Below are 25,769 nucleotides of genomic sequence, written 5' to 3'. Positions count from 1 at the left end.
CATTACATTACATTACATTACATTACCAAAGTGATATGACTTTAGTCTCATGAAAAACATTAGCTAATTGTTATTTACTAGCTAATCTTAAATGACTGTTCAGTACAGAAATGAAGCCCAACAATCATGTTTTACTGTCCTGTGGTCTCAGCCTCAGATACTTATTAAATCTCACAAAGCTCTTGTAGAAACAAACAAACAAATGAACAAAATATGTTCTTCTTCATTTCTGTCAAACAAAGTTGTATGACACGTTTCCAGCGGTTAGTATCATGGTTGCTAGGCAACCTGGGAAGCGCGATGGAGACTAGACTGTCCCATACAGCCCATGTGTTTGCAACAAACTTGCCGTTTATTTTGCAAATCGAGCTCAACACTGCCCCTAGCGTCCTGGAGCACTTCCGTTGTGATTTGGAGTTTGCATGTGTTTTGGAGTTTGCATGTGTTTTGGATTCTGCACGTGTTTTGGAGTTTGCATGTGTTTTGGATTTTGTACGTGTTTGGATTTTGCATGTGTTTTGGAATTTGCATGTGTTTTGGAGTTTGCATGTGTTTTGGAGTTTGTACGTGTTTTGGATTTTTCATGTGTTTTGGAGTTTGCATGTGTTTTGGATTTTGTACGTGTTTTGGAGTTTGTACGTGTTTTGGAGTTTGAATGGGTTTTGGATTTTGTACGTGTTTTGAATTTTGTACGTGTTTTGGATTTTGCAACGGTATAAACAATGAAAGGTGGTGGATTAGCCAATTGGTCATGATCAACTGTGGGCTGGACCAATTACAATACATCCGTATTGAGGGGGAAAGGAATGCGATTAGTCCTGTACTTCAGCTACAATGAAAAAGACACAAAACTGGAGTTATTCTGTCTTTGCTGCACAGCTGCCTCTTCTTCTCTTTCTCTCCCTCTCTCTCCTGTTGCTACTTCAATCATGAAACTGATCAATGATCAGCTGATCATCTCTCTTGTTTGTTTATCGCCCACTTTGTGCCAGAAAGAGGAAACCAGTGGATGTTGCGCTAAACAACAGCAGCACGTTTAAGCTTGATAAGCTGTTGTTATAATTTATTTAAAATTAATTTCTAGTATCAGCTGATGTTTGCTGGAGCCACAGCTGTAAAAGCTGCTGCTCATGATATCGGTTTGGATATGAGGTGAGAAGGAAACATGAAGGTAATACAAATCATACATATATACCATAAAGCCAGTGTACGTCACTGTCACAACAGCGTTTGTTTTAGTTCAAAGGCTTTATGGTTTTTCCTATAATACCTGGTGGTGTAGTCGGTGATCTTTTGTCAGTTCAGCCTTATATATATTATATACTATATATTATGTTTAACCCGAGTGACCACCCGGTCAGCTGGTGGGTAACGGGCATCTCTGAAAATGTTTAGAGCACTTGTGCAAACATGTGATGTCTTGATGAATCAAGCAGATATTTGAAGTTTACACAGCAATAGTGATGGCCTGCTTGAAGCTGACGCTCTGGTGCGTGTGTCAAAAAAATCAACACACTGCTTCAGAAGCACTGTGTCGAAGCTTGATTCGTTTGGCCAGAGTCAGGTGATCAGTGACGTCCGAAGCTTCATTTAGAACCTAACTGCTTTGGTATCTGATTCAATGGTTTATAAGGAAGCGAATCATTCGCGGGATTTGTGGAGTGTTTGATGGTGACAGATAGCAAACTACTGATATTTTTACTAAGAGATTTGGAGCAAGCGAGGAATAGAGGAGTTTCTGCTGTGTGGAAGTATTTTGAGTTGATTTTGGTCAATCGGCTTGGTTTTCCAGCTTTGTGTTCTTGTTGTTTGCTTTTGTTTTGTGCGTGTTTATTTTATCTGACAACGGGAAAAACTTAAAATGTCAAAAATCTGCTTTTCATAATATAAATATCATTAAATAACTTTAGAAAGACTTCTATTTGACTCTTTACATTTAATGTTATAAAAAGATACATTTTATGTTTTAAATAATCTTAAACTGTTAGTCTGCAAAATGTGCAGCAATTTAATTTATTTATTCTCTTTAGCTGATAGTTTGTGGGGCCCAGTTAAACTGTATAACTGCATCTCTACCAGTTTCTCTGCACTCCAGCCTCTTCTGTTCCATGTGAAGGGATTTTCCTTAAGGCAGGAGAAATTATCTAAATATAAAAGGAACAGGTTCGGCCATCGCACAGTGGAACAAATTTTCTTGTTAAATACAAATGGAAAAGGGTTACCTTAAATGCATGTTTTTAATTTGCAAGTTCATAAACATTTTCCCTTTCCAGTTCACAATCAATTCTACCCCCAGGTCAAAAATATGTATAGGAAAATTTCCCTAATGTAATATTATTTATAAAAATACCCATCTAGCGATTAACTGCATAACTACATGGAGGCGGGACCTCACAGCAGAAGCATACTCCATAATGGTTGTGTCCAAATTCATGAGCTGCATCCTCCTGAGGACCCGGCCTTCACGGTCTACGTGGGCCGGGACCTCAGAAGGTCGGGTAGGCCGGAAGTAAACGACCGTGAAATTGGACGGTCTAGCCTTCTGATTAGCGTCACCGCTGTCTCGGTGGAGTTTAATAAACTCAGTCCGCGGTGATCTGAAAATGATGTGCCGGGAGTTGTGCCGTTCTTGGCCGCATCAGTAATCCTCGAGCTCCCGGCTAGCTATGGAGCTGGTGGGTAGCAGACGTCTCCGAAAACGTCGAAGCACTTTTGCAAATATGCGATATCTTGATAAACCGAGCAGATATTTGATGTTTACACAACTACTTTCTCGCCTGAAAATATGTTAAAAGTTTATTTTGTGACCCAGAAAAATTAGTATGAGTAATTTTAAAACTTAGTAGCGGCCGCCATTGTTGGAAACTGGAGTTTGGCTGGGCCGCGCTATGAATTCTGGGATATGGTAGGCCACGAAGGACACACCCAACCCATCCTTCAAATTCGGGGAAAAGGAGGACGCATTTGTCGGCTGCATTCAGAGGAGTCTACAAATTTGGACAGCCTTCGGCGCGTTGCTGTGACGTAATCGGTCTACAAATGCGGACTCAGTAGGATGCAGCCCATGAATTTGGACACGACCAATGTGTTGTACATTATTATATGTATATTATATGTAACGTGGTATTTTTCATTTATTGTATTTACCAACATCAAGACGTCACAAGCAAAGAAAGACCACACCATGGTGCATGTTTAAACAAGGAAAGTTTACTGGTCAAAATTATTTATTAAAGAAATAAATAACATTTTTGTCACCCCAAAAAATACACGTTTAAAGCAACACAACGGTGGCCCAATATCAGACAGAATTCCATTCTGTAGAGTGGGCAATCATTACGAAGCAGTTGGTTTTAATTGTGGATTCAAGCTGCTCTTCTTATTTTTGGCCACCAGATGTCACCAGAGAAGACTGTGTTGAAAAGCTTCAAGTAATGAACCGTTTTTCAATACAAGCTTCAATGCTTCAGAAAGCTTCATTTGGCCATCACTACAAAGCAACATTCACGCATGAAAATATCTTAAAAGTTTATTTTGTGACCCAGAAAGAGTAATATTTCAAACTCCGCCACTCTGTGTTCCTCTGCCACTGCCTCATTTGAGTTTTGGACGAAATAGATTCTGCAATATTGCATTTCGTCACTTCGAGCTGATTGGAGACCAAAACAGCCAATCAGATTTTTTTGAATCCAAGTCTGTGATTGGCTGGTTTTGTGGCACAAATATAACGGTGTAGAGAAAGAGTTGAGCGCTCACGGGCAGAAATGTTGAGAGCGCAAGCAACACATTGCCAGCAAGCGCAAATGCAAAAACTGAGCGAGTGGGGCTGCTATTGTGCGTGTGTATGGATAATAGCAAACACTGAAATACATTTTTTGCACGCAGCAATGAAGTTTGTTCACTCAAATTTAGCTTTTCTTTGCTCAAAATAAATTTCGCCTCAAAATGCAACACTTGCAACTGCAAATTATTTTTACGTGCGCTCAATTTTTCTTTACGTGCGCTCAGAATAGTGGCACAAAAATAACGCCATAGGAGGTTTGCCCTGGTGCAGGTGTGCCGCAGTGGTCAGTGGAAGAATCCGGGAGTTTCTAGGTGAATTTTCCATTAGGTCATAGCGCACTCGGTGCTTGCTTGGAAGTTTAGGGGTTTTTTTGCTGTAAAAAGAAGTTTTCTTCCCACGCACAACGGACACTAATGTTTTTGTCACTTTTTATGGAATCAAACTCAAAGTAAGGTCAGTACTTCCACGCTTTAAACGCTGCAGGCTCATACTCTCTCCCGCACTCGATATTGTTGATCCATTGTTGATCTGCACACAGCTCTTGTCACTAAAATCGCACTCGCTTACGTCACTGTCGTGAGACATTCTCGCAAAAAAATTCACGGTTTTAGTAACGCGGTAACGCAGTGTGCTTACGGGAAAGTAACGGTAATCTAATTACCGTTTTTGCAACCCCTTACTTTACTCGTTACTTGGAAAAAAAGACTGAAGACCACTGAGAGAATAGATTTACTTTTTCTGACACTCATTTTGCTGAATATAATGAATATAATATGCAAATGGGTGCCCCTCCCTGAGCCTGGTTCTGCTGTAGGTTTCTTCCTGTTAAAAAGGAGTTTTTCCTTCCGACTTTCTGAAATTGGAATTAATATATTGCTGGACAATACCTTTTTTTTCTTTTCTTTAAAGACATAATCATAAATAATTGTATATGCAAGAAGTCTAACTTAGTCTTTGACCTTAAGTACTCAGGGTGTTTTCCTGTGTGTGTGTGTGTGTGTGTGTGTGTGTGTGTGTGTGTGTGTGTATCTGAATAAAAAGGCAACATGATGGACTATTCTGGTCCAACAGCTACTGTCCACTCTTCTCTGTTATATGAAAAACACTCTTCCCTTTCTAAGTTGTTTTTCTCTCACATCTCCTATGTAATTTTTTGCTTCTCATTCTACCTCAACATTGTCCTCTATTATCCATCAGAATTCTTTTTAAATTAAGACATTCCCCTTTTACAACTGCCACTGTTGTGTTTGCCCCTCTCCTGTCATGCCTTTTTGTTCCCTTCTCAGTGCAACACCAACATGTTCCTCTCTGACTCTCTCTTTCCTACCTTTTATTCCACCTCTGACATGGTTGTCCATCTCTGCTCCGTGTCTTATAATCCTGCCAATATATCAAAGGTAATATAGTTTTATTTGACATGTGTCCTGGTGTCATTGGTCACAGATAGACAGGGCTACACCTGCTACAGACACTTTGTAAAATGAACAGGCCCCTCAGGACGGAAATAGATATTAACATATAGATCAGACTGTTGTTATATTGCATGCTATAAACTCCTAATGCACAGAGTACTATAGGTGTGGATGCACTCAGAATAGCATTTGTACTATGGAAATGTTACTCACCACAGCTAAGGTTTCTATGGATCTTAACCTGGTGGCAAATGCGAGATTGAATAGGCATGCTAGCTATAACTTAGACTGCGTGAAAATCATGGCAAAACTGCATTCTTTCTGCTTCAATGTTTACATATTAATATTGTTAATGAGGATTAGTATAGCATTTTGGAGATTCACCTCCTAGTAAAGCTTTTGAATTTTCCCTTTTTCTTTGGCTGTTATTTAGTTTTTTGTTTTGTTTTTTTAAATATTTCATTAACTGTTTAGGGATTGCAGTCAATGCCTGCCTGAAGTCAAGAACCAATGCCATCACCAAATGCTGTGTTTTCTCCCTTGAGATACTCTGCAAGCCCTTTACTGGAGCTTCCTTCTATTGCTGCTTGTTTATGGGTCTCTCTGCATTCAGTTTTTTTTGCAGTATCTGAAAAGCATGGTCTGTCGGGTTTAGGTCAGGTAAATTGGTTGCCCATTAAAGAATATGCATTTATTTGCCTTGAGAAACTCTTGAGTGCTTTTCGCAGTTGGCTTTGGGTAATTATCAATTTGCACAGTGAATTGCTGTCTAATCAATTTTGCAGTATTTCACTAAACAGAGAGAACAGCCTTGTAAACGCCAAAATCCATCCTGCTGCTTCTATCAGCTGTCACATCATCAATAAATATGTTGACCCGATTCTACTGACAACCATGCATCCCCATTGCCTGCACATTGCCTGCACTATGTTTGACAGATGATGTGGTGCTGTGATACAGGTCATAAGCTGTTTCTCTCCTTTCAATACTTTTCTCTTCCCATCAATCTAGTGCAAATTAATCGTGGTTAAATTTGTCAAAATATATGTTTTAAAGAATACTGCAGATTCATTGTTTACTGCTAAAGTGTAATCTGGCCTACTTACTCTTTTTCATGAAGGTGGCTCTTGATTGTACATTCTGACAACCTCCTCAAGTGTTCTTGTTATGAATTTGTAATGATCCACTTCGGTTGTTTTCTGTGGTCTTTTAGACCTTTTAGTGTTGCTGAGTTGCCCAGTGCATTCCTCTTTTTTTAAGAATTTACCAGATTGTTGATTTGGCCCCTCCGAAAGTACTGTATTTTCACTTTCTCCCTCTGATAGGTTTATTTTGGTTTGTCAGCCTAATGATGGCCTCCTTCGCTTGCACTGACTTCTCTTTAGACCTCATATTGAGAGTTCCAGTAAACAGCTACCAAATGCCAGTTTAACACATCTACAGATCTTTTCTCTGCTTATTCCCAAGTGGAATAGTGAATGAACAGACCTTACCTGGCCTTGCAATTACAATACATCCGTATTGAGGGGGAAAGGAATGCGATTAGTCCTGTACTTCAGCTACAATGAAAAAGACACAAAACTGGAGTTATTCTGTCTTTGCTGCACAGCTGCCTCTTCTTCTCTTTCTCTCCCTCTCTCTCCTGTTGCTACTTCAATCATGAAACTGATCAATGATCAGCTGATCATCTCTCTTGTTTGTTTATCGCCCACTTTGTGCCAGAAAGAGGAAACCAGTGGATGTTGCGCTAAACAACAGCAGCACGTTTAAGCTTGATAAGCTGTTGTTATAATTTATTTAAAATTAATTTCTAGTATCAGCTGATGTTTGCTGGAGCCACAGCTGTAAAAGCTGCTGCTCATGATATCGGTTTGGATATGAGGTGAGAAGGAAACATGAAGGTAATACAAATCATACATATATACCATAAAGCCAGTGTACGTCACTGTCACAACAGCGTTTGTTTTAGTTCAAAGGCTTTATGGTTTTTCCTATAATACCTGGTGGTGTAGTCAATTTTTCAATAAAAATTAAGGCTCTGGAAATGTGGGACTATGAATAAGAATGGCTTTAATTCCTAAAATCTTAATGCAGTATTTTTGTTAACCTCCTTGAATTAAATCTTAAAGTCTGTGCTTGACATCACATCTTGGGTAATTTAAAATCCACTCATGTGGATCCACTAAGGCAATATATGAAAATGGTCATTGTCCAGAAATGGACCTGGATGTATGTTACACTTCTTTATACATTCAGTTAATCAGCAAAGAAATTATTTGTGAGACTCATATGGAATTTTTGCTTTGCATATGAAATTTTTTAACAAAGCAGTTTTGGGGGAAAAAAAAAAATCAAAATTTCAAAACCTGTTGACTATTCTGGCGACTTCTGTCTCTTTCAGGATGTGTGTGTTTTCTGATGTTAAGTGCTCATTGCCAGATCATTTTATACTGACTGTGATTTGTATTTATTTAATATGTCTCACTACGCTAAACCTGTTAGTTTAAATAGTTGAATTCACAAGATTCAGTACTTCCCGCTGATGTCTTCGACAATTTGCTTTTTTTTTTTTTTTATCTTTAACCTATTAGTACACATTTTTGTTTCATTTTTCTTCTCACCATTTATGTTTCTGATTGCTCTTGAATACGGAGTTAAGAGTCTCACATGCCACACAAAAGGACAAGACAGTGACAAGAAAGTGTTTCGTGTTTTAAATATGTCTGTGAAGGTTCTCAGTCATCCAGGTCATCGTAGTTAAAGGAGCTTGCAAAGAAAAGCGTCTGGACTTCTTTAAGTTACTTGAAGACGTTTCACCTCTCATCCGAGAAGCTTCTCCAAGCATGACATCCCGGTGCATTTCAGACCCAGCAACACGCTCAGACAAAAACTGGTTCACCCGAAAGACAAAACGCCAAAACACAGACTTAACAATGTGGTGTATGCTGTACAGTGTATCCTGTACAGTGCAGCGAGGAATGCCCAGACCTCTACATTGGAGAGACCAAACAGCCACTTCACAAGTGCATGGCACAACACAGAAGAGCCACCTCCACAGGACAAGACTCAGCAGTCCATCTGCATCTTAAGGATAAAGGACACTCTTTCGAGGATGCCAATGTTCACATTTTGGACAGAGAGGACAGATGGTTTGAAAGAGGAGTGAAAGAAGCCATCTATCTCCACTGTGAGCGACCATCTTTGAACAGAGGCGGTGGTTTACGACACCAACTCTCTGCCATCTATAATCCAGTTTTGAGATCCCTTCCCAGACGCCTTAACGCCCACTCACATCCTGGACCATCTGATCTCAGGAATTCGCATGATAAGGTGGGGCCAGGTTTCACAATGAACACACCCGAAACTGTGGCTGATTGGGACCCACACCCAGTTTCACACCTTGGCTCAGGCGATTAGAGGATCATCAGGGGGTCCTTTTGTCCCTCTGTGGGGGGATACTCCCACTAGGTTTATATCTGGGACTCTCCACCATTTGACCTTAGAACTGAAGAAGCTTCTCGAATGAGAGGTGAAACATCTTCAAGTAACTTAAAGAAGTCCAGACGCTTTTCTTTGCAAGCTCCTTTGACTTCGTGTTTTAAACTGCATAAAACCTTTGGGATTTAATCTGCAAAAAGGGGATGAGAATTAAAACAGACTTCACCCAAGCTGTATCTTTGTATGGATAGCACTCTGCCCTTATAATTACATGATGGCTGCCTGCACATAGAAATGTATTTCAAATTCACGTATGACTCAGTAGACAATAAAATAGTTTATTTAAACTACATCTTGAATTATTCATGGTATAGGTTCCTGTCAAAAGGTAAATTTCCCACTGTGCATTCATTTGTATTAACGAGCACACATGAGTACATGTTCATTTGTCTGTGTTGCTCAGCGTGAATTTGGTCAGTGTGTGTTTTTGTGCATAAACATATCTGTGCGTGCTTTGGTAAGTACATTGCTCACTAATGTGTGTGTGTCTGTCATCAAATTATTGTCATCAGCTCAGGATAGTCATTTAAGCTTGACCTCACGTAATGGGGTTTGACAGCCAGTGGCTAAGACAATAATTACACAACACACAGACAGCCTGTATCAAAGCGTGCTGACTAGAATAAAAATCATCTCTGAGCTGCTGTTACTAAAGAGAAGCAATTATCTGCACACAAAAGTAGGCTGAGGAACAAAAATCTGGAAAAAGGAGGGGAAATTTCAATTGGTTTCCCCCCCCTTTTTTAGAAAGGTGCTGATATTAAATAACCGAGTTGAATACTTGGCAGTAAAGGTTCAAGGGGGAGTTGCTTAGTTGTGACTTCTCTTGGATTTTCAATAATACAGTGGCTCATCTGTCCATTTTTACCTCTCCTCTTTTCTCCTCTCCTCTTCTCTCCTCTCAGTAGATGTCACTGCAGTTCCATCACCCACCAGGCGAGCCGACGGATTGCAATGCATCGTGGGACGTAGACACCCTCAGGTTACGATAGCAGTGACGAAAGGGACTGGAGGGGAGGAGAGAGGTGTGGAAATGATATAATGAGGGGAGGAAGAGGACTGATAAAAGGAAAAAGAGAGGAGACAGTCCGGTAGAAACATTTCATCCTCACAGGTAAGCCCTGCACATGCAACGTGCACATCTGATCCTAAATCCCAAATGTATACAGTAGCACAAAATTGCACGCCACAGCAGTTGATGGTGATGACCTGTTAAAGCACACACACTCACACACATACGCGTGCACACTCACATATCCCAGTGATGCAATTAACTGTCATGGCCCATCTCCTATCAGTTGTTAATGAAGAGATAAAGTGTTGTGGCATCAGGGGAAATGTGAGTGAAGATAGAGGTGTTGTTGACTTGCCTCTGTCAAACAGATAGCAATCTGTCAGCTCTCCAGTGCTCCACCACTTCTGCTGATTGGACGCCACTGTAATTACTTTATTCAATATGGGAAATGAAAAATATCACTGCTCATCAAGTGACATTTCAAGCGCTGTTTTTACTTTGCTCAATACGTGTAACTTTTTTTTGTATGTCAGTTTGGTACTTCTCAACAATCCGTTTTTCTGTTTTTGCTGTATATGTACCACGTTTATTGCTAATGTGTTCTGCCTGCCTGTCATGCAGTTTCAGAACAGACTAAATGATGAGAGAAGTGATTTTTCATGGGTTAATCCCCCACTTTTCCTCTAAATAGTTGGCCTCCTCAGTGAAAACAACCCTTAAGTGAGTCCAACTGGCACTGTCTCTGTTCTGTCTTCCCTGATGGTAGACCATTTACCAGCAGATTGTTTTAGACTTGGCTCTTCCCCAGCAAGTTGGGAAGAACTCTATCGCTCCTCTCAGGAAAGATCAGCTGCAAATTTTTGAACATTTTTAGGAAGTGAAGCAAGACTGTGAGGTTGGACAAAAAAAACGTAAGCGCCACTACTCTATAAGCATGATCCCTTGCCAAATTCAGGCTCTGGGCAATAGCCTTGCTCCCTGCTTTTCTTCATCCCATTTTCTCCCATGGTGAGGGAATTTCCACATCACAGTAATTCTACTAAACATAATTACACTGCTTGTTTATAGCGTATTTTAACTTTGACAAAAGCATCCCTGGAAGAATTAGTACAATTATGTTGGGATGACTTCTCTTTTAACATGCGTTTTCTCTCTTGGGTAAACGCATTGTTTGAATGTTGGGTTGCACTCACTGGATACTGTTAAATTCTTTTCAAGTACCTGTTTTGGCAAAAAGAGAGAAAGAGACGTGAAACATTAGTGAGGAGCAGAGTAGGTTTGTGTGCGTGTGAACCTGGTTTTCCTTTTGTGCAAGAGCAAGTCTGTGTGTCGAGTGTATGCCTGTGCAGTTGTAAGCATTTTTATGTGTCACAGTTCAGCAGCAGACAAGTGGAGACAAGCATTAAACGCCCTCTTCCTCTACTAATCAGGGATTAGACAGTGTTAAAGAGCATAAGAGAGAACCATAAAACAAATGAGTGTGTGAAAGAGACTGTTGAAAACGCCGATGAGGAAAGGAAATGAATGGCTGTCTGATGTTTTGTCTTAGGCATTTGATAGTGCCAGTGTTTGATTTCCTGCAATTTCTCAGTTATTACGAGTTTCATTTCCATTTTGACTATTCGTTTCAGCCAGTGACCATCAGAAACGTTGCATAAGTGTTTTGAAACAAACGAAAAAGAAAATAGTAAAGCAAAGAATTTTTTTGATAACTCTCACCTTTTTTTAAACTACATGTTTATGAACATCAAACAATGTCATCAGATCAAAGAAACTTAAAGAAAAACAATACTGCCATTTATTAGAGACTGCTTGAAAAACTGACAGTGGCAATTAGACAATGCACACTTTAATTATTGTAAGAAATAACGCATTGCACAGATATAATGCAAATGAAAAGCATTTACCTCAATTGATTTAAATGGATAACGTAAACTTTTATTTGACTCTTCCTCAAGGGTAGTCAGTGTTGTTGCGTAGTGAACTGTCGAGTCCTCCAAAACTAACATTGTCCTCAGTAACTATTTCATCAACTGATTTGCTGTTAGAAGAACACAGAAAGGTTTTTTTCTCTCTCAATCTTCTGATTATGGTAGCCGCAGAGAGTGTGCTGTGACTGGGTTGTACTCTTTGTCCTTCTTACCTCATTGCCATTCCATGGATGAGATCGTTATCTATCACAGTTGCTTGAATTTTATCTGCAATTACTATTATTGGTCTTGCTCTTCTTGTTGCCCTCTTTCTCCTCATCAAAATTCACATGCACTCCTACATGCTTATATTAATCTCATCATCCTCCTGTCCCCCAGATGGTTTCCATCCATTTTTGTACTAAACTTCAACTTTCTGGTGCTGCCTGTGCACTCTGAACTAGTATATATTGGTTTAATTGCATCATTGCCAACAGGTGTGAACACTTTTGCATCATTTTGTGTAAGCAGTGACAGCTGTGCTGTAATTGTGTTTAACTTATGCCACCTGTGGTTACCAATGTGCATCACAAGTGTGGCACAGTGAAAATGTGTTTTAGCGAGTGAGACTTTGTTTAAAGTTTTGCAGAAAGAGTAAATTAGATCTGCAAATTGCATCTAACTAGATGAAAGCTGTCAAGGTTTGCCAAAGGGAGCGACTGATTCAATAAATGGGTTCACAGCATTGAGAACTGGCTTCAGAGAATGGTATCTGCTGTTTTATCAGTATGGCTGCTGTATCCATTTTTATGAGAGCACAGTTTAAAGTCAAAAAAGTAGTGTACATGAAATTGTAGTAAAGCAACCAACTGCAACGGTCAATCAGCTACAAGCAAGTGAAAATTTCCAGTGAATTACTTTGCAACAAGAATGATTGAGTATAGTCTTTAAAATGCATTCACGAAAAAATGTTTCAAATGTTTTTTGCACAGTAGCCCAACTTGGTACTGGCAAAGTCAAATGATACACTTTTCTTAAAAACACATGAATGCCAAACACCAGTTCTCAACTGTCTCAGGTGGAGAGGAACAACATTGCACATGCTAAGTGGGTTAAAATGCCTGAAAGCCAGCATGTGCTGGCTGAGCAACTTTTACTGGAAATTAATGAGGTGCCATCTTGAAACGCAGTAACAAGTTCTCTTGTTATGTCTTCAGAGTCTTAAAAAGAGCTGTGTAGTGTCCTGCCATCTCAAAGAGCCATAAAACTTGTGGATGTTTCACTCACACCAGTTAAAAAGGATAATATTTCATTGTCTCACCAATACTTGAGGCAACACACCCACACCAAAGCAGCCACTTGTGTTCTCTTTTTGTTTTTTTTAAACTCAGTGCTATTTTTGGTCTGAAGACTTTCCCATAATATTCTCTTACTTCGAATAAATCATTCTGCCACACACACACTGCCATTCCGCTGCTGCTTCAGCGAATGCAAAACTTGGGAAGCGTATTCCACATGTGATAAGTTAATACAACTGGGAGATGGGTGCTAGCGTTTTTGTTGCACGTACATAAATAGGGATTTGATGAGAAGTGATAAAAAAGAATGAAAGAAGCAGTTTGTAGGGAAAACGTGACAGCGGGAGAGCGAGTGAGACAAAGATACATGCAGAAGAAAAAGGAGAGAAAGAGCTAGAGTTGAAGAAGGCGAGTCTTCCTGGGGATATAGGAATGATTAATGTGAAGCTGTCAGAGAGGTGGAGAGGGGAAACCACAGTGATGGGGGAAGAGTCATGGCCAGGTGCAGAGAAAAGAATATGACAGAGATAGGGGGGGGGTGGGAGAGAGAGAGGGAGAGAGAGAGGGAATCAAAACGGGCTTTAGAGAGTGAGGAAAATGTGCAGAGAGAGAGAGCGGTGAAAGCATGAAAGGGGTTTTTAGGAAAGACTGCTTAGAGGGAATGAGAGGCAAAAAAAGAGGTGCAGAGTGAGTGGGAGAGGATGAAGGTGTGAAAGAGGATACAGCAGAAATTGCTGAGAAACAGAAAGGGAGGCAAAGAGAGCAATACAGAGACAGGCAGGGACACCAAGATGGAAAAAAGACACAGCGGTACCTACTAAGATGAGAGACTTGTGATAGAGTGTCTTACGGTTTCTGTATGAGAGCCTACTGTGTGTGTGTGTGTGTCTCAGAGAAGGAGAAAGAAAGAGATTAACTATCTGAGCAAAATTAACTTGTGCTTTTTTAAGGCTTTTTTTCCCTTTAATGTTCAGCATCATAGTGTTTGAGTATGCGTGTGTGCGTGTCTGTGTGTGTGTGACACCTTACTGTTAATTAACCTGAAATTATATTGGTCTGTAACCAGCTTTAGTGTTCAGCTTCCCCTTTGACCTTGCTCTGCTTTATTATCCCATTCTATCAAATGTAGAAACCACTTCCTAGTTGGTTCACCAGTCATGGTTTACTTTGTGTGTAGGTGTAACAAGGTGTAGCAAGGCTAGAATTTGTAGACAGGACCGTAATGGGAAACTCAGTCATAACAGCTCTATTTGTTTAGGTTCCACTCAGTAACTGATTGATTTTCTATGAGAAGAGGTGAATCCATCAATGTGTACTTTGAAGCAGTATGAACACAGGTAGGCGATGATGGTGTATGCACATACACAAAAGGTCAGTGCAAATTAAACACCTGTATTTGTTACCCTGAAGATTACTGTAATTTCATGATGACAACTGATGATGACACACGTGTCATATGTTGTTGTAATGGGGTAATGTGCTGAGCCCCAAGTGGCCAAAAAACTCTATAACTAACATGGTAACTTTTTCTTTTTTCTTTAACTTACCAGCTCAAAGTAAATGCCATTTATACAGGGTATTCATTATACAATTATAAAATGTTGTATAAAGGGCTTGCCTATAAGTCTTGCTTTCATTAAGCAGTTCTGTACATGTGACATTTATAAAATGTTCCAAGGAAATATTTTAATTGGTTAAAATAAGAATGGGTTTAACTCCTTACAGCATGCTGTTTTGTGTGATGATAAGTCCAGATGAATTTCTAGTTTGATTTGTGCACACCTACATATGACTTTACTATAAATTTAAGCAAAGCTGGTCAGACAAGTCCTTCTCTCCCTCCTGGGATCAATATTTCTGCACTTTGGTTTGGTTTAATCTCATAATCCCCAGACATACATTTCACCATTCTATGTACCCTTGACATTACTGACATTAATGGCCCTCGATACACCTCATGTTCATCATTATTTGCTGTGATGTTTTAAGTGGCAACTAATAACTGGCACCTTCTGTCTGTGAGCTTCCTTCTGTGAATCACCACCTTGTCATGTTTTTTTTGTGTGTGTCCCAATAATCCCTGGGGTTATGTTGCTGGGGGCTTATGCCTCAGGTAGGGTTTCACAAGGCAAAGTGGTGATAAGCCAGACAAAGGGCAATTCACATTACACGTATGGGAAAATGAAAAACATCTAGAGACCATTTTTACTCTGCCCAGGACAGTTACTTATGCCCTGCCACTGAACTTGGCTTCAGGAGAGTGCTTGAGGGAGAGTGTCAGTTTGCTGAGCTCTAGCTTGAGGGAGCCAGCCTGGGGTCAAACCAGAAGTGACATGGGTCCACCCTTCTGTGGATTGTTGTATTCCCACAGTCACTGCCTATATGTTGGGGTTTCTTCCACTGGGCAAGAGGGTTGTCTGCACTTTTGTGCCAGATGAAAGTTCAGAGTACTAAGCTTTCTTGGAGTCACTACTTATGGTGCTGGAGGGTGCCCCACCTTGTGACTCCATTGTCACTGGTCGGAGACTTCAACATGGGCAATGGCAGTGAGACCTGGAGTGGCGTCATCAGTAGGAATGGCCTACCTGATCTTAATCTGAGTGGTGTTCTGTTTTTGGACTTTTGTGTCAACCACAGTCTATCCATAAAGAACACCTTCTTCAAGCATAAGTGAGTTCTTTTGGGCTCCTGGCACTGAGACAACCTATGTAGCAAGCTGATCCATTTTGTAGTTGTATCATCAAATCTTTGGTCATATGTTTTGGATACTTGGGTGAAGAAGAGTCCACTGACTATTACCTGGTAGTTAGATTGGGTGGTGGGAAAGACACTGGACAGGCCTGGAACATCCAAACGTATAGTGATAGTGGGCTGCCCCAGTCTGTGAGATCATCCATTTCCACCTCCAGTAGGTCTTTGACAGCATTCTGAGGACGCTGACGATGAATGGACCATGTTATGCACCGTCATTGTTGAACCAGCTGCACAGAACTGCAAGGTGGTTGCACCGAACCGAATGATGGACACTGGAAATGAAGGGAGCCATGTAGCTGAAGAAGGAGTCCTATTGGGCTTGGTTAGCTTGTGGGACTGTAGGGGAAGCTCACATCCTTTGGGAATCTCTTCAATACTTTGAGGATCTCTTCAATCCCACTTATATGCCTTTCAGAGTCTGGTGATGAAGGGGATAACTCGGCCATCACTGGGAATGAGGTCAGGTACTTAAAACTTCTCAGTGACAGGCCCCCTTGGGTGGATGATTTGCTTTAGAAGTTGTAGGGCTGTCTTGGTTGACACACCTCTACAATGTCATGGGGTATCTGGCTTATTGTGTTGAATTTCGCAAGAGTTTCCCTGTCATTAATTCTGTTTATAATATTTATGGACAGAATTTCTAACTAGAGGCAGGTGGTGTAAGTAGGTGTCCTCAGGATCTTGTCTCTGCTTTTTACACATGGTGGTGGTCACCAGCTTGAACTGAAGTGGTTCATATATGAGTGTGAAGCAGCAGGAATGAGAATAAGCACCTCCAAATCTGAGATAATGGTTCTTAGTAGGAAAAGGGTGGAGTGCCCACTCCAGGGAGAAGGACAGCCTCAATACACAATGAGAAGTTCAGTCATTCAGAGGGACTCAGAGTAGAGCTGCTACTCTCCTGCATTGAAAGCAGCCAGTTGACAGGGTTCAGGAATCTGATTAGGGAGCCTCCTGGGCAAGGTGTTCTGAGCATATCCTACTAGGAGGAGGCCCTAGGGTAAACCCTGTACACGCTAGAGAGATTATGTCTCTCAGCTGACTGGGAATACCTCTGTATTCTCGTGTATGAGCTGAAGTAATTGGTTAGGGAGAGGGAGGGCTGGGCTTCTCTGTTTAGGCCACTGCTCCAGCAACTCGGCCCTGGATAAGCAATAGAAGATGGATTAATGCAGTGGTTCCCAAACTTTTTTTGCTAGGCCCCCTTTGTTTTACAAGAAAAATGCCCCCCCCCCCCGCACGTGCACGCACACATGCACACGCACAAACACATCCTCCAACCACACACACCCTTATTTTGCTCCATTGCTGTTTATTTCACAACTCAAACATTTAGTATACAATTAAGCAAATGCAAGTAATCTGCAATAAATTACAGGTAGTAATAAAATAAACTACTAACTCTTTTATGCTACATCCACATCTACACAAGTATTTTTGACAACGCAGCTGTTTCGTCCACACGTAAACGGTGTTTCGAATCACCAAAAACAGAGATTTTTTAAAACTCCTTTTTTACGTTTACGTGTGGACGAGGAATACAGAGTTCGTCATGCAACGTCAAAGGTATGTGCCTTTTTCCATGTCACGCTGTCTGCCACATTATTGTTTACATGAGATGAATTGCAGAATGGCAGATAGAGACAAAATACTGTTAATCTGACTATCTACGGTTTTTACAGGCTTACATACACACACGCAGCTACTGTCCCTCTAGAAAGGCTGAGGCGTCACGGTGCGATTATTTTACGTGTAGTTGTTTTTTTTTTTCCTGTGTAATAATATTCAGCATTGCTATCAATTCATTTTCAAAAAATGCCTCTCTGTGCAAAATAGGTTTAAAAACATAAACAACTGTGAGATACTGTTAGTCCGTGATTTAGACAGGGGGAACAAATCATGGCAGGATCAGCCTGATGTTATTTGTATCCCACTGTAACTTTACTGTATAAAGAGCTAACATCTCCAAAATGTCAGGAGTAGTTAGTCATTAAACAAGTGTTTGAACTAAAAATCAAGAATGTGGGATACTGTTTGTCCGTGATTTGAAGAGCCCAGCGAAAACCAATTCTGCAGGGGAGACCTACCTTGGCACTTGTGCAGGTGAAGCCAAAGGGAAGATATGCTTCACCATATTTTCTAGTCTTTGGCTTAGAATGAAGTTGGTTTGGAAACATATTCAGCTATGCTTCATCTCCTGCTTTGCATTTCTGTGGGCGCCCTGTGCTAGCAGTGTCCAAACGTTTTGTCCCCCCCCCCCCCCCCCCCCCCCCTTTTTCATACCACGCCCCCCTGCAATGGGGGCGGGCACCACACTTTGGGAAGGTCTGGAATAATGGATGGATGTACAGGTAGTGCTGTATGACTCTGAATCCAAATCCAAAATAGTCCATAGTCAATTCAATTTTATTTATATAGCGCCAAATCACAACATAAGTCGCCTCAAGGCGCTTCATAGATACAGAGAAAAAAACCCAACAATCATATGACCCCCTATGAGCAAGCACTTTGGCAACAGTGGGAAGGAAAAACTCCCTTTTAACAGGAGGAAACCTCTGGCAGAACCAGGCTCAGGGAGGGGCGGCCATCTGCTGCGACCGGTTGGGAAGACAGGATAAAAGACATGCTGTGGAAGAGAGACAGGTTAATAACAGATATGATTCAATGCAGAGAGGTCTGTTAATACATAGTGAGTGAGAAAGGTGACTGGAAAGGAAAAACTCAATGCATCATGGGAATCCCCCGGCAGCCTATGTCTATTGCAGCATAACTAAGGGAGGATTCAGGGTCACCTGGTCCAGCCCTAACTATATGCTTTAGCAAAAAGGAAAGTTTTAAGCCTAATCTTAAAAGTAGAGATAGTGTCTGTCTCCCGAATCCAAACTGGAAGCTGGTTCCACAGAAGAGGGGCCTGAAAACTGAAGGGTCTCCCTCCCATTCTACTTTTAAATACTCTAGGAACAACAAGTAGGCATGCAGTGCGAGAGCGAAGTGCTCTAATAGGGTGATATGGTACTACAAGGTCATTGAGATAAGATGGGGCCTGATTATTTAAGACCTTGTATGTGAGGAGCAGGATTTTGAATTCAATTCTGGATTTAACAGGAAGCCAATGAAGGGAAGCCAAAACAGGAGAAATATGCTCTCTCTTTCTAGTCCCTGTCAGTACTCTTGCTGCAGCATTTTGGATTAGCTGAAGGCTTTTCAGTGAGTTTTTTGGACATCCTGATAATAATGAATTACAGTAGTCCAGCCTGGAAGTAATAAATGCATGAACTAGTTTTTCAGCGTCACTCTGAGACAGGATATTTCTAATATTCATCCAACTAGGCCTGAATGCAGTCCCTTTGCAGTTTGTGTTTTTAAATCCCTGTAGGATTGCAACCTAATAACTTATATCAATAATTAGTTTTGCAAAGAAGGAGATCCACTTGCATATAATGTATTGAACAGGTCCCAGTCCGCAGTTTCCTTTCAGTAAAGGGTTTGCAGAAGTCATGTACAAAGCACATGCAACAACAAAAACGTTATAATCCAGACACATGCTTCGTCAACTTAATCAGCTAATCAAAGCACTTCCTATGTCGGAATAATCGTCATCACTTTGTCAGCATGAACTATCACATGGTTTAATGTGCGCCATTGTCTGCTTGTAAAAACAACACTGCTTATTGACAGAAAAGTTCAGGATATCCTCAACAAGTCACATTACGATCACCGTCAGCAGGCAGAAGTGAGCTTCATTGACTCAACAACCTCTATGAGACCCCTTTCACAAATTTTTACAGCCTCTTCAAGAATAAATACACATGGATGCTTCACATCTGGCACTTTGACAGGTGAGGTAAACAGCAGACTGACAGTTTACACTTAGGATAGATGAGGTGACTCAGAGATAAGAAGGTAAAATACTGCGAAATAAGCAGCCACATATCAATTTTTTATGCCTTATTTATTGTTGAGTGTTCAAATACATTAAAATGTAGTGTGTACACAAATGTTTGTAGGCAAACTGCAGTAGAAGCTTGCCAGCTGTCCACGGCTGGCAAAGCAGCCGGCTGAAAAAGGTCTTCATACTTTTATATGATGAGCTGGGAGTGACTTACTGTGGCATACAGGCCATTACAGAACTCAGCCTAAAGGACACCATTGACTTTAACAAAACCAAATTAGGGTGCACAAGGAGTGAAAACAGACTACTTTTCATTCACTATAAAATATGTGAGATACACTTTCAACAAATAAGACCTGACTTTTGTTAGGCAATTATAAAATCAGAAGTTATATTACTGCTGTAATCGTATCTTCCCATAAGAACAATAAAGTGCACTGAAGTGATCTGCAAATGCTGAACTGCCATATAGGTGACCGTCTGCCCCAAGAGTTTTGAATTTTATTCATTTGAAACTGTAAAATCATTTTTATGACATTTCCATTTTCCTGTATATTATGCAGCAGATGGAGATGGAAAATATGGAAAATAAAGACAAAAAAGCGACACACACTGTAAGCAAGAAGTGAATTGTTACTAGTTGTTTTGCTGGAGAGTTTACACTAAAAGAAATCAGTATGTGAGTTTTGCATCACCTAATAATAAAATTAAAAAAAATAACAGTTATTTTATGTACAGCTTTGGTAGGAAATAATTCAAATTATTATTATAAGTTAAAACACAAACAAACAAATGCCTTAGTGGAAAAAGTCCCCTTTCGGACAAGAACTATGCCAGTGGGCCAGGAGATCGACACATTTTTATGTCATTAATGATCATCTATGCAATGCAGTTAAAAGAATATACACTGTTTTATTTTCTTCTGTATTAGGAACTTATTTATTCACAACACCTGGTACAACATGGTGCCAGAGAGTCTCAGTAGCTTTTTATAAGCCTCTGAAGCTAAAAATGTAAGTTGCACTGAAACAGAGTGAATCTGCAGCTCTGTGTGTCAGAGGTACCAAAGGATGTCTGTCTATCTATCTTCTGTCTGCTTCTCTCTCTCCATCCCCCTTCCCATACTTCAGTTCACACTTTCTCCCTCACTCCCATTATCTCAGTGCAGAGTGTGTAGGTGGTACAGAGTACATGATGACTGATTAAATAGTACAAGCAGCCTATACTAGAGGTTTCATTAGTCATAAAAGACCAATTCACCAACAATTAAGACCAGCTTCACTGACTTTAATGACGCCACACAGACTGCATGAGCTCCACCACTTTACAAGATAAAAGGACCCCAAGACTATTAAAGAAAATATGGAAAGTGAGATGAGGTTTTAGAAGGGAGAGAGCTTTGAGGGTGAGTACAGTACATGCTTGGTGGTATGTTTCTTGCAAAATAATGTATTGTCTGTGCACACTGCGTAACGTGAAGCCAATTAGAGCAAAGCCATGCTTGGGTTGATTGAAAGGAAAAGGATATAATAGTGTTCTTGTGCAATATACTTCATTATATGCTGTTACAAGATAGGCAGAAACTTAAGCAATGCACTGCAAATGAAACTAACTATGGGGCCCAGAGCTGTTTCTTGTACCAAGCTGTAAACATGTTCCTGCTGTACATTTGGGCAATTTAGCACAGGGGCCTGTGGGTATTTCTCAAGATTGTTTCTAACTATTTAAGGAACTGCGGTGTTTGTCACTTCCATGTTGTCCGTTGTTGGAATATTAGTGCCTTAGTAAGACATATGTGTGTGACATGGCAATGGCTTGTGTTCCCAGTAAAGTTGTGCCCGTCAAAAAATCCAGTAGAGATGTTCTAAATTAATATACGTAGCTGCTCTTTGGATGGTCTAATACACTGTCTTACCCTCAGAGTTAAGTGTCTAAAGAAAACTCATCTTATCCAGTTCTATATTTTTTGATTAAAAGCAGAAAAGAAGATAATAATAATAATAATAATAATAATAATGGATTGCATTTATATAGCGCTTTTCAAGTCACCCAAAGCGCTTTACAATGCCACTATTCATTCACTCTCACATTCACACACTGGTGGAGGCAGCTACGGTTGTAGCCACAGCTGCCCTGGGGCAGACTGACAGAAGCGAGGCTGCCATATCGGCCCCCTCTGGCCCACACCAGTAGGCGGCAGGGTAAAGTGTCTTGCCCAAGGACACAACGACCAGGACAGAGAGCCCGGGAATCGAACCGGCGACCTTCCGGTTACAGATACGGATGATAAATAAAAGTAAAGATTAAAGTATTTCCAACTTTCTTAACGTCTGGATATTCATTATGAACATTATTTGGATGTCCTTGCTGGACTTTTAGCAAAGGGGACCTTGTTTGTCATAACCTTTGCGTATTTTCCTTCTGGCATTAACAACAAAGCAAGCAAACAAACAAAAAAATGGGACGTTCAAGGGGAAACAATAATACATAAAATAATTTATTTAATAATTTCTCCCTACTTCTTTGATAGTGTCTTTGGGTCTGAGCAGCATTTTCTGGATCTGTGCTTAAGGAGAAATTATGTTTGGTTGTTTTTGTTATTATGATTAGTTTTTATTATCACATTACATCCATAATCTAAACAGGTAATCTCACTGACATTGAGATCTCTCTTTCATTCTCTTTCATTGGCAGCAGTGTACTTATATACAGTTTTTTTCAAGTCGAGTGTGAATAACGAGGTACAGCTAATGTTAATATGTCCGGTGACCTGACACTGTAAGTTAGTAAGCAATCTTTGTGGTAGAGTTTTGTAAATAGACACCATATATGTCTTCTCTCTTTGATTCAATTGGAAGGATACACCTTTAAACAGAAGATGCAATGATGAGTAAGACACGAATTGCCTGTAATGAATCGTAATGCACTTTGATACACAAAATCAACACCTGACTACAAAAGTTGTGTGATATATGCAATAGAGCTGGGAGTATAGATTTGATTGACACCAGTGCTAGTGTCATTAACACCCTAGGGAAAAAGGTTGTCCCCTGGATGTCCTTGTATAATTTCCTACTTGCCAGTATTTGAAAAAGGTTCCAAAACTGGATTGCTGTCTCTTGTCTCAGAGTCTTAAGGCATCATGTTCTCCCTCATCTGCTCCTGTTATACACTGATGGCTCTTGAAGTTATGTGGTACAGTGTGGAATGTGAGAATTTTAGACACGCTGGCCCTCCTAATTTAGCATGCAGGACCTGAGGAACAATGCCTTTCGATTAGACCCAGTTTTGTAGGAGAGGGAATGACATTGATTGGCCGAGGGAATGGGGATTGACATTGATTGGTCCCGGCTTGTTTGTGCGGGCAGGAAGTGATTTGCATAATGCAGACATTTGCAGTCTGCTGAGGCTCTGTACGTGGTAAAGGAGGCCAGAATATAAAAATCTGGACTTAACAGTAGAAAAAGGGCACGACTGAGATGAATGCACTGTTGTCTTCTTTTATGCACATATAAGCTCATTATATTTTTGGTCAGTTTCACAACTTATAAGGACAGAAAAGGACTTGTTGAATTATTCAGGGGGTCTGGTAACTGCAAATAGAGACAGATAAACAGGACAGAAGGAGGTGAACAGAAACGGCTTTTCCTATATATTGAAAGCAGCCAGTTGACAGGGTGTGTGTGTGTGTGTGTATATATATATATATATATATATATATATATATATATATATATATATATATATATATATATATATATATATATATATATATATATATTGTCATAAGGCCAAGATGAAGGAAAAACCAAAAATGATATTTTTATGAGTGAGAAACAAGGGGACAGTAATAAAGAGTAAGGGGCGGTGCAAGGCAAAGAAGGGGAGAAGGGGAAGAGAAAATCAAGAGAGGAGAAAATAAAAGTTAGAGAAGAAGACAGGGAAGAAAAGGTAGCAGACACCAGAGAGAACAGGGAGAGTGCTGTGTCTCTTGGTTGTCTTTGTTTATGGTGACAGGGACAGGTGGAGGCTGACAGCAGGACCTTTACAGACAGCCAGTTAAATAAAGAGGGGATGGAGGGATGAAAATGAGCTGAAAGAGAGGAACAAAAGAAGAAGGGAGACGCGGAGACTAAATGCCAGTCCCCAAATGGCTGCCAACCCTTCTGTTTTCTTCCGGCTCAGAGTTGTAGTGCCATGTGGTTGATCAGCTGCATAGATCAAACTGCTACAATTATTTGACCACCCCTTTGTCTGTTCAGTTTAAGCATTACCTTTTGATTATGGTGTCAACAGTGCAGGGGCATCATGGTTGCCTTGTTCCCTGGATGATTAATTGGAATAAATTTGATGATCCTCCAACTTCTCATCTACAGCCATCACTAAGTCAGTGTTTTAATTAAAGCTGTGTTTTATGCCTAAATGACGGCAAGGCTGTAGACATTCTATCTCTCCAGCTTTACTTTATGTTCAGTGCTAATTTGGAAATAGTAAGCCAACTTAGTAAACTGAGTTTGCCAGAGTTTAGTGGTGTTTACGTTAGTGTTTATCTCAAAGCATCGCCACATGAGGATGGTTATGACATGATGCCACTAGCATGGCTGCATACTTTCTTTTTAATGGAATATATGTTTGAAGGGTGCTTCAAAGTCAAAAGAGTTAAAAGAGTAAACATCTCTGTCACACATAGTCTATTTCTCACACACTTACAGATGAGCCTTTGAACCTATGGGGTATTACAGGATTGTCTCACAGTGATTACAGAGGATCAGGGTTGCAAAAGGGGGGGGGGGGGGGGGGGGGGAATCCCCCCACAAACAAGAACAACAAAAAAGAAGAACAAAGATGCATATGCGTGTGGACATACACATGCAGGAATATCCCTCACACGCAGATAGACTCACTCGTCAAGCCAGGAACTCCAGCCACTTTGACAGGGATAATCCTGTGGCAACGAGAGAGGGTAAAGTTAGGAAGAGACAAACCCAAACCCAGAAAAGCCGATTAGAGGCTGAGGGAACAAAACCCAGGCGGTGGGAGAAGGAAGAGGAGAAACAAGTAGCAGAACACCAAAGCCAAGCCAACCCTGACACAAGAGGCTGGTTATGCCTTATAGACTGGGAGAACAGAAGGGGAGGGGGAGTGGATACAGAGCACAAGAACAGATTGTGGGGAGGGAGAAGGAGATCTACAGGGAGAAGGTAGAAAAGGTAGACGGTAGTCGGTGATGAATTTTGATAGAGAACCTTGGAGGGAGCTGGGGGGAGGATTGTGAGATCTTAGGAAATAGAGACAAAAATGACGTTTCCCATTAAATTTATAGATATTGAATATTATTGATAGGTTTGTATCATAAACCTATTTGTTGGAACGTTCAAGACAATTTAACAACACAGCAAAGCAAGACACGAGTAGGCAAAGTTCTTTATGTTTCTCGTGCACGGGAGAGAACTGGACAAACGCCGTTCCTTCACTTGACCCCAGTTGCTCTCGTCCGCTCCCCCGTAACACTGCTCTTTTATTGAGGTTACATGAATATACATAGGTTCATTAACATATGACGTATACATATACACACAAAGAGTACCTTGCCTGTGCGTTGTGTAAGTATGTGTGTGTGTGGGGGGGGAGTCCAGCAGTTCATCTAAACAAATGGCACTTAGCGTAAAATAGATATAGATGTGTTTGCTTTACCATATATCAGCAAGAAAAGATACAACCTTGCTCATGATCCCAAGAGGTGTGTGATCCACGCCAGAACACTCTGGAGAGGAGTGAACGCACCCCCCTCTTCATGCTACACAGGGTTGTTACAGACCTCCTAGGATGAGACATTCTTTCAATCTACAAATGATTATATACTTCTAAGCATATATGAGTAGATATTTCTAAGCATAAATGACAATCAACAATATAAACCAGACAGACATCAGGCAATGCACAGCGTTCTGTGAAGCACTTTGGCATACCTGTGTTTTTTTAAATGTGCTATATAAATAAAATTGTATTGTATTGTCATAAATGGAACGAGAAAAAGGTGAAAAAAGTCAGTCCACGTAGATGCATTTGTCCTTGTCACAAAGCTACTCTATATCTCTCTTTTTCTCTCTCGCTCTTTTTCTGAAGTCACACACACACACGCGCGCGCACACACACACACACACACACACACACACACACAGCCAGCAGAACACACATTCTCTTAC

General features: G+C 40.6%; 1 protein-coding gene across 11 annotated transcripts in view; it reads left to right on the top strand.

Annotated features, from left to right (window-relative positions):
* Positions 1-25,769, top strand: part of LOC101486720 (uncharacterized) — an 80,334-nt gene that overhangs the window by 29,356 nt on the left and 25,209 nt on the right. For 8 of the 11 annotated variants that reach the window (XR_013101655.1, XR_013101652.1, XR_013101648.1 and 5 more), the window contains one exon: positions 9,600-9,808. Coding sequence is in view for 1 of the 11 variants with exons in the window: in XM_076892266.1 (XP_076748381.1) it covers positions 9,600-9,736 (137 nt within the window). In the remaining 10 variants the exon portion in view is untranslated. Of the gene's footprint in view, positions 1-9,599; positions 9,810-25,769 lie in introns of those variants that run through there. The other 3 variants (XR_013101651.1, XR_013101654.1, XM_076892266.1) reach the window with 2 other exon arrangements.

This window comes from Maylandia zebra, linkage group LG14 (genome assembly GCF_041146795.1).
Source record: "Maylandia zebra isolate NMK-2024a linkage group LG14, Mzebra_GT3a, whole genome shotgun sequence".
Classification (NCBI taxonomy): domain Eukaryota; kingdom Metazoa; phylum Chordata; class Actinopteri; order Cichliformes; family Cichlidae; genus Maylandia; species Maylandia zebra.
The sequence above is the reverse complement of the archived record's forward strand: the minus strand, read 5'-3'. Positions and strand labels throughout refer to the sequence as shown.